The following is a 12230-nucleotide window of genomic DNA, read 5'->3' as shown; positions in this document are numbered from 1 at the left end:
CACCTCTTCGCCTGTCCGATGGGGAATGATGAGTCAAGTTTAAATCAGTCTCTCTCTCTCTCTCTCTTGCATCGACCCAACAGAGCTGAAAAGCTACTCCCCGCTGAGTGTACCTTCCTATGCACTTAAAAGTCATCAATAATGACTCAGAGCTCATTTGGTGTTTTAGTGTGTGAGGTGATTTCGGGAGCTGGGCAGGCTGCTCGTTGAGCCGCTTTGGACGGACAACAGTGGGGAAGTCGGGGAAGAATTGTTGGCCTTCAGGATGTACCCAGTGTCTTTTCAGTCTGTTGCAAGAGGCGCCAGCTCTCCCCCACAGTGAAGGACGGATTTTAAAACAAGATCATGTTGGCTTATCTCTGGATTGTGTAAATGATGATTCCAGGGCTAAGAGATTGGGGTTAGTTTTAGAGAATACCTGGTTTAAAAGTGTAGTAAAGTTAAATTAGGGATAGAACAAGACTTGAATCAATAGTCTGTCTAAGTGAGCGATTGTTCCACAGTCTCATAAATTCTGTCGGTTTTAAAAGTTCCTGCCTCCCACGTCAACCAGTATTTTAGTTTGAAGTATTTTAATGAGCACTTTTCAAGGACACTATCTGCAGAAATGGCAGGAGCCTTAAGGAGCTGCTTCATTACCTGATCTAGAAGCATTAAAGGGATTTACTGTGTAATACTGGGGTAGCTCTTTTATTACCTGTTTTCTCCCCTGTTGGTCTGTTGGTTTATTGGTTTGTTTGTAAACAGGATTACACAAAGACAACTTGAGTAGATTATCACTAAAACGTGGTGGAAGGATGCAGTATGTGTCAGAGAGGAACCCATTCAATGTTGGTGTAGATCTGGATCAGAAAACCTATTTTCACAGTTTGAAACAAAGCCAGATTGAGTTAGTATTATTATTTCTTGCCTTGATTTCTCAGATTTCATAGATTTGAATGATTTTGGTTTCACATAGGGCTTGGCGGGGGTATGCGCTCTCTGAGTGACCTTAGTTTGTTTGCCAGCAGGGTTACGCAAACACTGTTGGGCAGGATTACCTTCCAAATTGGGTGGAAGGATGGGAAATGGGCCAAGAAAGAACTCATTCAATCGTGGCACAGATCGGGGGCAACATGACAGATCCAAGATGATTTTTTCCCCCTTGGGATGGGGCCGATTTCACCAATTTCTCCGGGATTCTTGGATTTTGATGAAGTCCAACTTAATTAGTGGACTGTTATCTATGAGTGTGTGAAGTCTTGTGGGGCTTGATTGAATTAAACGGAGCTGTTGAACCTTAGCGGAGGTATATGCTCTATGTGTATCATTTCTAATTTAAAAAAATTAATTGTTTGGGGAATTGTTTCAAACTTAAGTGAGGGGAGCAGCACTTGTTGGGGTTTAGTTTAAGACTGAGTGGAGATTTTCAGTATCCAAGACAATCTCCAGATTTGACCTTAGGGGGTTACCACTGGAATTTTTGTTTGGGTGAAATGTGGTATTAAGGTCAAGATGTTAGAGCAGGGTTGAGGGCTGGATGGGTTATTTGTGGGAGGGTCTGAGTAAGAAAGGGTGGAAGCGGGTTTTATTTTAGGATCTGTTGATGGGAAAGTAGGAGTGTGAACAAATCTTTAGTCTTTACAAAGACAGAACTTCAGATTTGTGTGTGTGTGTGTGTGTGTGTGTGTGTGGATTCAACACATGACTCAACAGTGTTTATACTCAACCCAGGCACGACTACACGATCATGCATTCACATTCACACATATGCACACAGTTTTTTATTAGGTATTGTTAGCTTGACAGCCCTCCCTCACTCCCTCTCTCCCTCTCTCTCCTCCCCCCACTCTCTCTCGCTCTCTCTCTCCAAATATGACTGTGTTTGTCTTCACAGTGGACCCCCACACCGCTCTCAACCCTCTCACCAGCAGAGAGTTAAAACAAAGCCACTGGTCAGTTTCTCCTGTCAGAACTGGAGCCCAAATGTAACTCTGTGTGAGAGCGGAGGCTGTTTGTGAACAGACTCTGAACAAAGAGAGAGGGAGACAGACACAGACAGAGAGAGAGAGAGAGGGGAGAAAGAGAGAGGAAGAGGGAGGGAGTGAGGGGGAAGAGAGACATAGAAAGGGAGATACAGAGAGAGGGAGACAGAGAGAGATAGAAAGAGAGAGAGCTGGGTTCGCTCCCAAGACTGCACAGGATTTTTAGTCACTGAAGGACTGGGATCGGAACAGCATACAAACCAACGGTAAGGAACCAAATCCCAAATTTTAATTTAAATGCATTGTAACCAAAATCTTCCTAAAGTGGTGCAGATGATAACAGTGCAGATAATATCAAAGGGCAGATGTTTATAAACCTTCCATCACTGATAGTGACTTTTACATATTGGTTATTTATCATGGCTGAAGCAGAAGGGGATGAACTTCAATGAGGTTTTCTCTTTATTTAAGTTTTTATTATTCTCGCTCAGTGACAGGGAAGCCGGCTGACTGACAGGTGGATGAAGATAGTTATTTTCTTGTCACTCATTATTTCCAGTGAGTGGTTTACGTCAGACGCTCAACTAACTAGTCACCGGTTATTTCGGCGGCTGTGATCGTCCCTGCGTGCTGACGTCACGCTATAAGGAGCCAGCGGTGCCGGGGCGGCAGGCAGAGAAGTGAGGGGAGGAAAGAGGGAGAGAAAGAGAGAGAAGGAGGGAGAGACGAGCCGGTCCATGTTGCTGTGATGTTCTCCATGTGTTCCCTCATCATCCTGGTAGGAGCGGTTTTTATTTCATTTTACCTTTACTTCTCCAAATCCGCTTTTTTATTTCGCATTTGCTCCACAGCGTGTTGAACGCGGGTCTCTGCGACCACTGATTGGTTCTCAGTGAATGGACTTATATATAACTGCTCCGGCTTATCCTGCGCTGTAACACAGTGCTGGTTGGAAAATGAAATAAATGACAGCCTGAAACCCATTATATACCGTCTGTGGTTTGAGTTGTGTGTCTATAATGTGGGCTCTACAGGCTTCTGTAGTAGCGAAGCAGTGTATTGCTTTGTGTGCTGTTTCAGCCTACATGAAGATAAGAATAATAAGAATGTGTTATAAAAATAAAGATGTAAGAAGACTTTGTAGTGTCTCGGTGAAAAGAAAAGACTTAATTGGGGGGAAATTGTCAAACTTACATTTATCCATCGTCTGCATATAGATTGAATGTACTTATAGTCTAATATAAAACAGTGAGCAGTGAGGAAGAGGAAGGTGAAGATGTGCCTGATGTCTGAGAGGCTGTGTCTCTAATCATACATCACAGCAGGAGGCAGAACAATGGCTATCATCTCCAATCAGTCGAGTCTCAATTTATAGAAAATGACTCAATTCACCCACGTGTAGTCTCTACCTGTCTGAGCTGATAGGGAGATGCCCTGCGATAGAGCAGATGAAGGGGATTCCTCGGCACTCTACCTGACTCTATAACCGGCTCAGTAACCACATCTCCATAGCAACAGATAGTAAAACCAGTACTATGTGTTCCCGTGTCCAACTCTCACTTGATAAATTCACAGAAAAAGCCCATGAAGCAGAGCACGCTGCACCTTTGCCAGGACTAATATAGTTTCTGGCTTTGAGCAGCATCCGCCTCAGAGGAGTAATTATGAGACCCTAACTCTAACGCATCTCCTCTATCTCCCCAGTGACTGACCACGGCCGTAGCCGAGTAAGTGCGGGAAGGGGGGGGTCCCCGAGTCCCAGTCCAGAGAGTGTATGTTTGTGCGCAGCTATGGGGAAGGACTACTACAAGACCCTGGGCATCCCCAAGGGCTCCAACGAGGAGGAGATCAAGAAGGCCTACCGACGCATGGCGCTGCGCTTCCACCCCGACAAGAACAAGGACGCCAACGCAGAGGAGAAGTTCAAGGAGATCGCGGAGGCCTACGAGGTCCTCAGCGACCCCAAGAAGAGGGTGGTCTATGATCAGCTGGGAGAGGAAGGTGAGTGAGGGGGGGGGGGGGGTGTCTCGGTTTGGTAATGCCTGTCTGAGTGTGTCGGTGAGAGAGTGCAGGCAGGAGCAGTGTGTTAGTGACTGCTACTCTAATTTGTGCATGATTGTCTATTGTTATCTTTAATTTCAAAAACACACCCAAACTGTAATACCTCATCACCTACCTCAACTGCTAGTGTAGTGTATGGATAGCTGTGTGTGTGTGTATGTGTGTTATTTTGTGTATTTTATGAGGTCCTTCACTCTTAGTGCTGTTGGAAGGTCAAGGTGATGCTGTGGGATTTCTTCCTGGCCACGTGCTACACTCTTCTCTCTGCTGTTAACAGCACTCAGTCTTTTCTGCATCTGGAATCTGAGTTCATTTTGAATGTGTGTTTTCAGTTTATGTGTGTTTGTGTCCATGAGCTCAAGTTCTCACACTGTGTTCAACGTGTTCTCTCTCAGGGCTGAAGACAGGAGGCAGCAGCTCCTCAGGGGTCCCTGGCAACTCGACACACCACTACACCTTCCATGGAGACCCCCACGCCACCTTCGCCTCCTTCTTCGGTGGCTCCAACCCCTTTGACATGTTTTTTGGCTCCAACCGCAGCCACAGTCGCTCCAACGGCTTCTCCCACCACAACCACAATGACCACAGCAACGACCTGGAGCAAGACATGGACATGGATGAGGATGACCCCTTCACTCACTTTGGAAGACAGTTTGGCTTTCCAGGAGGGATGAACAACGGCTTCCCCGGGGAGGGACGCAGGAGGAGGGGGGCGCCGTCAGAGCCCTTGGGCACCAGCAGAAAGCACCAGGACCCTCCAATGGTCCACGAGCTGAAGGTCTCGCTGGAAGAGATCTTCCACGGCTGCACCAAGCGCATGAAGATCACCCGCCGCCGGCTGAACCCGGACGGCCGGAGCATGAGGACAGAGGACAAAATCCTCAACATCATCATCAAGAAGGGCTGGAAGGAAGGGACCAAGATCACCTTCCCGAAAGAGGGGGACGAGACCCCCGAGAACATTCCTGCCGACATAGCCTTTGTGCTCAGAGACAAAGGTCACGTCCACTTCAAGAGAGACGGTTCCAATATCATTTATAACTGCAAGATCAGCCTAAAAGAGGTGTGTGCGCACATTTTCACCTAACCTCCCTCTCTCTTCCCTCTTGCTGTCTTTTACATCTATCTTCAGTCCTCTCTCTTTGTGATTCTGCATGTAGAGTAGCTAATGCGGCTGAGGTTGAGGGTTTGAATCCCAGTGGAGCAAACAAGGCAGAATTTGTATGCACTTATGGAGCTGCAAAGTTCGTACCATTCCTGTTACTCAGCACCACCATGAGGTGAGGGGATTTGGAAGTAAATTAAGTGAAGAATTATATCCAGGGTGCAAGGTCATATTAAATCAATTGAGTAGTGATGTGTGCGCGTATGCGTGTGCACGTGTTTTGCTGAAGGGTAAGATCAGTGGGAGCAGAGTCTCTGTCACTGTTGTGTGAGGGAGGCAGCAGGAATGTTGTGTCCTTGTGTGACCTGCTCGGAGCGGCCGTCGTCCCCACTTGTTCTGCACTGCCATATTAATACATTTACATTAACACTCTCCATCCTAACACACAGACATAGCCATGCATGCGATCATTCACACTCTTGCATCTTCAGGAAAATTCGCAAACACCCTCGGTTAAAGATGGATTGCAGTGGGGTGGTGGTGACAATCCAGGCTGCTATTACTGTGACTGGCAGGACATTTAATTGGCCGCTCCTACGAGGGCAACGGGTCCAGCACGGCTCTGCTCCGTCTGTGAATTACACAGGCTTTTAATGCCTCTAGCAGGGCTGCCACTCACGGGCCCGCTCTTCACATGGTCGGCTTAATGTTAGGTGTCAGGGGAGTCAATTGTTCGCAAGGTTTTTTCTCTAAAAAGCAGCATCGCCCAGGAAATAGTGGGCGCCTGCGCACAGCACATGTGCAGACAGCCCAGTTAATGAGAGCGTGTTAAAGTTTGTTGAGTCACCTTAAAGAGGGGGTGGTGCTTGATCAAACCTGCACAATGATTGAGTTTGCACTGCAGAACTCCCACAGCTAAAACCCTGTGGTCTGAAAAGCAGCCAGATAAGAGACTTAAGTCTGATGCAGCCAAAGGCAGGATGGAGGAGAGAGGGGACTCAGAGATGTGGATTGGGGAGGTGGGGCTGGGTATGCTGGGAATATTGGTGAAGTAGGTCAGATGATTCAGTATCCAAAGCAAATAGGAGCTCATATTCCACTGCTCCGCTCTGCTCTGCCTTCCTCATGATGAGATGCGAAATGCTGCAGTGAAGCACAGCACCGGCTCCATGCTGCACACAGGACGACCTGCCACATGTAGTAAGGTCCCTGCTCCAGTAGATAATATGACAGTAAGAGGATTATTTCCATTCTGAAAGCTCAGAGTTAGTAACATCTAATCCATATTGTCGCGGAGGTTTTCTGGAAGCTGGTGAAAGGAGAGTTCAGGCAGCAGCTGGTGTCTTCTGCAGAAGAGTTTAATGTTGACGTGATGTATCAAGGAGACCAGAAGGTAAAACAATACACAAACGACTCACAGAGTAGCACAAGCAATCGTCATCCCCGAGCCTCCTGATGTCTCCCACAGCCTCCCAGTATATCTCCCTCTACTTGTGTCCATGAAAGGCTAGAATGGCTGTCACTCTCTCTATTGTTCTTGTAGGTGTTTGCATCCTATTGGATAGTTGCGCCTAAAGTATACATTCCTAAATCCCATAGTGTCCTTACCTCTTGCCACTGGTCTAATATGTGAACGAGTTGGAGTTGTGCCTGGCCGTCTGGGGCATCTGAATTGGGTAAGAAAGTCCTTCAATTTAGACACTACAGCCTGCTGCTGGTTTGCTCTTTATCTATAACCTGACCTTGGGTATTGCTGGGAGAGAAGGGAGTATGTGTGGCACTAGACGGGACATATTGTCCTCATGGTCTACAGATGTATGTGTGAGGATGGTCAAAAGTTCCTCAGCATATAAATATATATGGTAATTGTATCATATATCACCTGCTGTATGATTCCTCTGCTGTTTTGTTGCTCAGGTTTGTTTTCTGCCTGAAGCGCGCTGCGATGAACGGCCTCATTTGGCTCCAGCCGACCTCATTTGACCACTCTGTAAACTCCTGGGGAAGCAGTGCCCGAGGCAACCTCCAGCCCGGCAGCATCTTCACCATGACAGCAGCCCGACTCAGTTAGAGAGCCCAGTGAAACTTTGACGCATTGATTTCCCGGTCTATACCTGGATCTATAAGTTGGCTCATTCTGGCATTAATGAGGATTCTGCAGTGCGCTGGTATCACCCCTGGCAAGTGCTCTTCTAGCTGCTGTCACTGCTGCTCTCAGCAGCAAAATCCAGTTCCAAGCACAAGTAGGTGCTAACTGTAGCTGCTGGGCTCCACCTCATTTATCATTTAGAAATATACTGTTTATATGCAGTGGTCGGAGGTGTTGATCCATCGAATAAAAGGGCAGCATGCGCTTTTTTAGCAGCCAATGTAATTTAAACAATCAAATGCCGACAACTACAAGTGAGCAAAAGCCTCATGGGTTGGTGGACAGACGGAAGGATGGACGGATGAATGGACAGACAGCCTTCTTACAAAGTAGAATCCCAGTGTACGTGTGTGTTTGTCTGCGTCTGTCTGAGAGGTGGCTTATGCAATCAGTTGGCCCGACAATCAGCTGGCAGTGTGTGTCCAGCATCATGGCAACCCGTCTCTGTGTGTGTGTGTGTGTGTGTGTGTAAGACTTGTGTTAGTGAATGGAGGTGTCCATACCGAGAGGATGAGCCACCAGTCTCCATGACAGTCACAGGCTGAATCAACCCGCGCTGTACGTATAGCGGGTGAACGGAGGATGATGTCATGGCTGGAAAACTCTGAAGCAGCTGCTGCACTCGACTGGACTCCAGCCGTCCACATGTCCGTCCCTGTTTGTTAAAAAAAACACCAGACGAGACGAGAAAGTCCCCCAACTGTCCACAGCCTGGCCTGTGATGTGACCTGGACTGGGGTTTTAGAGGGATACTTGAACTCGTGCTCCACTGAAAGCTGTGAAACACTTAGCTCAGCATGATTCCAGCAAGAATTCCTTCCTAACTAGAATATTAACCAGCGACCCCCCCCCCCCCCCCCACTCTCTGGATCTTTTCATATCCGCCCATCTTACCCCTGACATTATGCCATTTCTTGCCAATAAGTAAATATGCTGAACTCGTTTGTCACGTGAGCTTCAGTTCTACATCCCAACTTAAAATGTGTACGCCGTGGATTTTAGTGCAAATCTTTAGCTCTGCTAGCAGTTTTGTGCTAGCAACTGAGACACTAACGTATGGTGTTTCCTTTTCACCCGTATTGCTATTCAAATTCTACCGATACTCGTAGGCTACTGCGAAAAGGATGAATTCTATCAACAACAGGTTTTTCTTCGAGCGCCACCAGCAGGTGAAGATATCACTCATCGATACCACTTTCATTGCTCAGGAATAAGCATATATGGTGACTGTAGTGATCACCTGAGTGTTCATCACCATAGGTCATGATTTAATTTGTCCGTTATGAACAACATTTCCTTTAGTGTGTGACCAAATACCTTTTTAAATTTAAAGACATTTAATCAGCTTCAGCTAAACCTTGTTTTCACTGCTAACTTAGCATGTTAACAAGTAGTTACAGTATATATCACATGTGACATTATATCACATATATTTAAAGTGCTTTTTGGGGACCTTTGGAAGAGTAGAGATAAAAGGGGAGAAGTGACAAACCCCTTTACAAACAAGTCTTCTTTTGTCCCTGAGTCACTCTCTTGACATAAACTCTTTCTCTCCTGGTGAGTTGTAGGTCATCCACAACGGCTCTCCGTCTCTCTCTCTCTGAACACCTTTTATGTTAAATATTCTCTGACCCCATTCTGTGTGTCTTAAACCATTTCGTAACAGTTGTATAGAAATACATTATATAAGGAAGGTTTTCTATTCACCAGGATCTCCATTCACAGACTTGTGGATTTAAATAGTTCGCTCTGTTCAGCACAAATCTGGTGAGAGATGCTCACTGGATCAAAAAGCCTGCGAAGTCGTGATAACCACAGGTCTCTGTGTTTAGTTTAGCATTTACCCTACTTTGTGTGTGTCTGTTTGTGTCTGTGTGTGTGAGTGTGTTCTCTCTCGTCAGCCTGACAGCCCATCTGACAAGCCCTCCAAATATTTACGAGCTCAGCCGATTCCTGCCTCACTTCATTAGCCATGAGCTATGCTATGAGTTGGTTGCTAAAATTAGTCCTGTGTGCAATTTGCAGCCCCCGCCAACACTTACACCCACACAACCTCCACCTACACAGAGAGACACACAAACCGGAAAACCTTTCCCGGGCCAAGTTATGTTTTACCAATATTCCGGTTATGTAGATCCCACAGAGTTGATGTTGAACTATTTGTCAGGAAGACGTACCCGCTGTCTCTTTATTAAGAGACACAAACATACACACACACGAAGAACACACACACAGAGAACATGAGGATGACGTACTGAGGGATAAGAAACCAGTATTTAGTTCATGGAAAAATTAAGTCATCGGGATATTTATGGCTCTGGCGTTTCATTCCTTCTTAAGATATTAATCCCCTCTTCCTGTCCTCTCCAGGCGTTGTGTGGCTGCACGGTGAGCATCCCCACGCTGGAGAACCGCATCATCTCCCTTCCCTGTCACGACATCATCAAGCCGGGGACGGTGAAGCGACTCCGAGGGGAAGGCTTACCTCTGCCCAAGAACCCGTTACACCGCGGTGACCTCATTGTGGAGTTTTCAGTCCGTTTTCCTGACAGGATCCCCCCCCAGTCCAGAGAGATCATCAGACAACACCTCCCCCAGTCGTAGGAGGACTCACCTCCGACCTCTCCAGCCACCACACACTCCAGCTTGAACCCAGAAAAACCACCCTCATCAATCCTTTCGTCCCTTAAAGTTTGTCCCTTATTTTGAGTCCGCCTTCACATGTCCTGTGTTGACGCGCACAGCATTAAAGAGACGCTGTGGCGTGTAGGGACTTCTCAGTGGGAGGATGGAGGAAGGATTGCCAACACGGTATCAGGGTGTAGTTATTTGTGTTTGTTTTGTCGTTTGGCACACACGTATACAAACACCCGAGCGGGGGGGGGGGGGGAGCTGAGGGATGGGCTAAGCACAACCCAGGCTTTTACCGAAACTTCTTTTCTTAACAGTTTTTACACATCAATCAGTGGTTTTATAAGCTGTCCAACTCTCTGGTCCTCGTCTTTTTGTGATGGGACGAAGTGCGAGGTGTTTTTTAAGAGACACACATTTTTTTCAGGATTTGTTTTTTTTTCCAAAGGAGGTTTCAAATTGAATTATTCATTTTTAACTTGAGTGTTCCAGCAGCATTCAGCGTGTTCGGTGCCAATCGCCATAACTCTCCCGCGGTCACTCACTTTTCTCATGAAGCATCGTGCTGCACGTCTGTAGGCCGTCTTACTGAGTAGTACAATCTGTCAGTTGTGTACATTACTCCAAATAACATTAGCGTGTCTCAGCTGCATTGGAAAATCTGTGAGTGACAATCACATTCTGTAACAGCAGTATAAGCTTGGATAAAACAGTCTGCACATAATATGGGTGCTTCCCCCTTCTGAGCCGCACGGCCTGGCTTCATATCCGAGGAACATTTTGGTGCCTTAGCCCTGTGTCATACCACATACGTGCACACACGCGTGCACACAGACCACACTGTAGAACAACAGTGTAAAACAACCAGCCATGTTAAGTGCACAACAGACGATGCCCTATTGATGTGTTAGAGGCGACCACTGGGAGCTGATGACCTTGGGGAAAGGATCATAATCAATCACCGCATTTTACCGGATGTGAGCGAGGACGTGTTTGAAAGAGAGATCTGATACAAGACTGATGAATTTAGCCAATACATTCTGTAAAGTGCCGTACAAATACAGGCTGGATTTCCCAGAGGAACGTCAACATGAATAAATCTGAAGTAATGAGTTCATATTCCTCTAGGAAACCAAGCTTTGTTGTGTATAATCAGCTTTCTCTTGTGCCATCTGAAGGCTGTGTCCCTGGTGCTACTGTGAGCTGTGCCAGAAATAGACCATCGTGGTTTCTACTTTTTGGTTTCATGGAGTCCTCGTGTTGTGATTTGATGACTGCCTCTGTCCTCTGTTAACATCTCTGCATCGAACGTTACGCCTGGTTTTGTTTTTAGTAGAAAAACCCTGTTTAGGAAACAGGTTTTGTAATATTGCAGCAGTTCTCTGTCTCGGCTGCAGGGGGCTCTGAAAGCTCTCTTAAGCGCTTCCTACAGTACTTTACAGCCATGATAAAACGTGTGTGTTAGGATGGTTTAGACAGATATACTGTACACCACATGTGAGATATGTTTGAATGCAACATGTTGAAAAATGCACTTTGTATGTCGTAAGAGATGACACTATGAGACGGTGGGAGAGACTTGAGTGACTTGTGTTGAGTGTGTGAGCGTCATGCGTCTTCTCGGAGCCTCAGAGGACGTCAGACCGCGGCTGCCACCAGGGGGCCCGTGTGCTGCTGCTGCTGAAAGACTCGCTGTCACTGCTTCTGTGCATTTGAAGATATTTATGATCTTTTCAAGAACTAGAATCAAATAAACCAAATGTGTGAAATTAACAGTTTGTGTCATTTGTCCCTCAAGAATGATCAGTGTGACTTGGCTGTGATCTGAACATTCTCATTAGTATTCCCGGTTTTGAACCCGCTTGTGGTTTAACATTTACATGATCACAACAGTATCCAGGTTTCTGATCCTCTACACTCTACTGGATTTAACTTTCCATCTAATAGAAAACTAGATTTAAATGACCTGACAATTTTTCATTATCGTCCTATTTTTTTTTTTACTGGCTAAATACTTTCCCCAACTCCCCTAATACATCAATTTACTTTTTATATAAACGTTTTACATTCGAAACATTAAACTTCAGCAGATTCCCTCTAGACGTGTAATGCAATTTTATCTAAATTTTATTTTCATACTACTGTGTTAGGCCCAAAATGATCAAATCATAAAATGATTCAGTCGATGAATACAATTCGTTTTTTCTTCGTTCCGTCTTTTTCATTAGTCAAATCTTGTTTTGTGGCTGTTTGGAGGGGCCCCACTCCGAGGTGTAGAGCCATTAGACTCAACAACTGAGCTGTAAAAGATTCAATTGTT

The 12230-nt window shown here is 46.0% G+C and overlaps 1 protein-coding gene across 1 annotated transcript; it reads left to right on the top strand.

Annotated features, from left to right (window-relative positions):
* Positions 1 to 1659: 1659 nt before the first annotated feature.
* dnajb5 (DnaJ heat shock protein family (Hsp40) member B5) lies at positions 1660 to 11669 on the top strand. Its single transcript, XM_062384824.1, has 4 exons — positions 1660 to 2742; positions 3669 to 3965; positions 4421 to 5088; positions 9650 to 11669. Exons 2-4 carry the CDS (start codon positions 3755 to 3757, stop codon positions 9881 to 9883), a joined length of 1113 nt encoding a protein of 370 aa, XP_062240808.1. The 5' UTR covers positions 1660 to 2742; positions 3669 to 3754; the 3' UTR covers positions 9884 to 11669.
* The last annotated feature ends 561 nt before the right edge of the window (positions 11670 to 12230 follow it).

This window comes from Platichthys flesus, chromosome 3 (genome assembly GCF_949316205.1).
Source record: "Platichthys flesus chromosome 3, fPlaFle2.1, whole genome shotgun sequence".
Taxonomy (NCBI): domain Eukaryota; kingdom Metazoa; phylum Chordata; class Actinopteri; order Pleuronectiformes; family Pleuronectidae; genus Platichthys; species Platichthys flesus.
Note: the sequence above shows the minus strand (reverse complement) of the source record. Positions and strands in the feature narration are given on the sequence as shown.

Bases quoted from the DNA above. Each gene is read 5' to 3' on its own strand.
- dnajb5 (XM_062384824.1), top strand. From the start codon at position 3,755: ATGGGGAAGGACTACTACAAGACCCTGGGCATCCCCAAGGGCTCCAAC. The intron at 3,966-4,420 runs GTGAGTGAGGGG...GTTCTCTCTCAG, and splicing joins TGATCAGCTGGGAGAGGAAG to GGCTGAAGACAGGAGGCAGC. The intron at 5,089-9,649 runs GTGTGTGCGCAC...TGTCCTCTCCAG, and splicing joins GCAAGATCAGCCTAAAAGAG to GCGTTGTGTGGCTGCACGGT.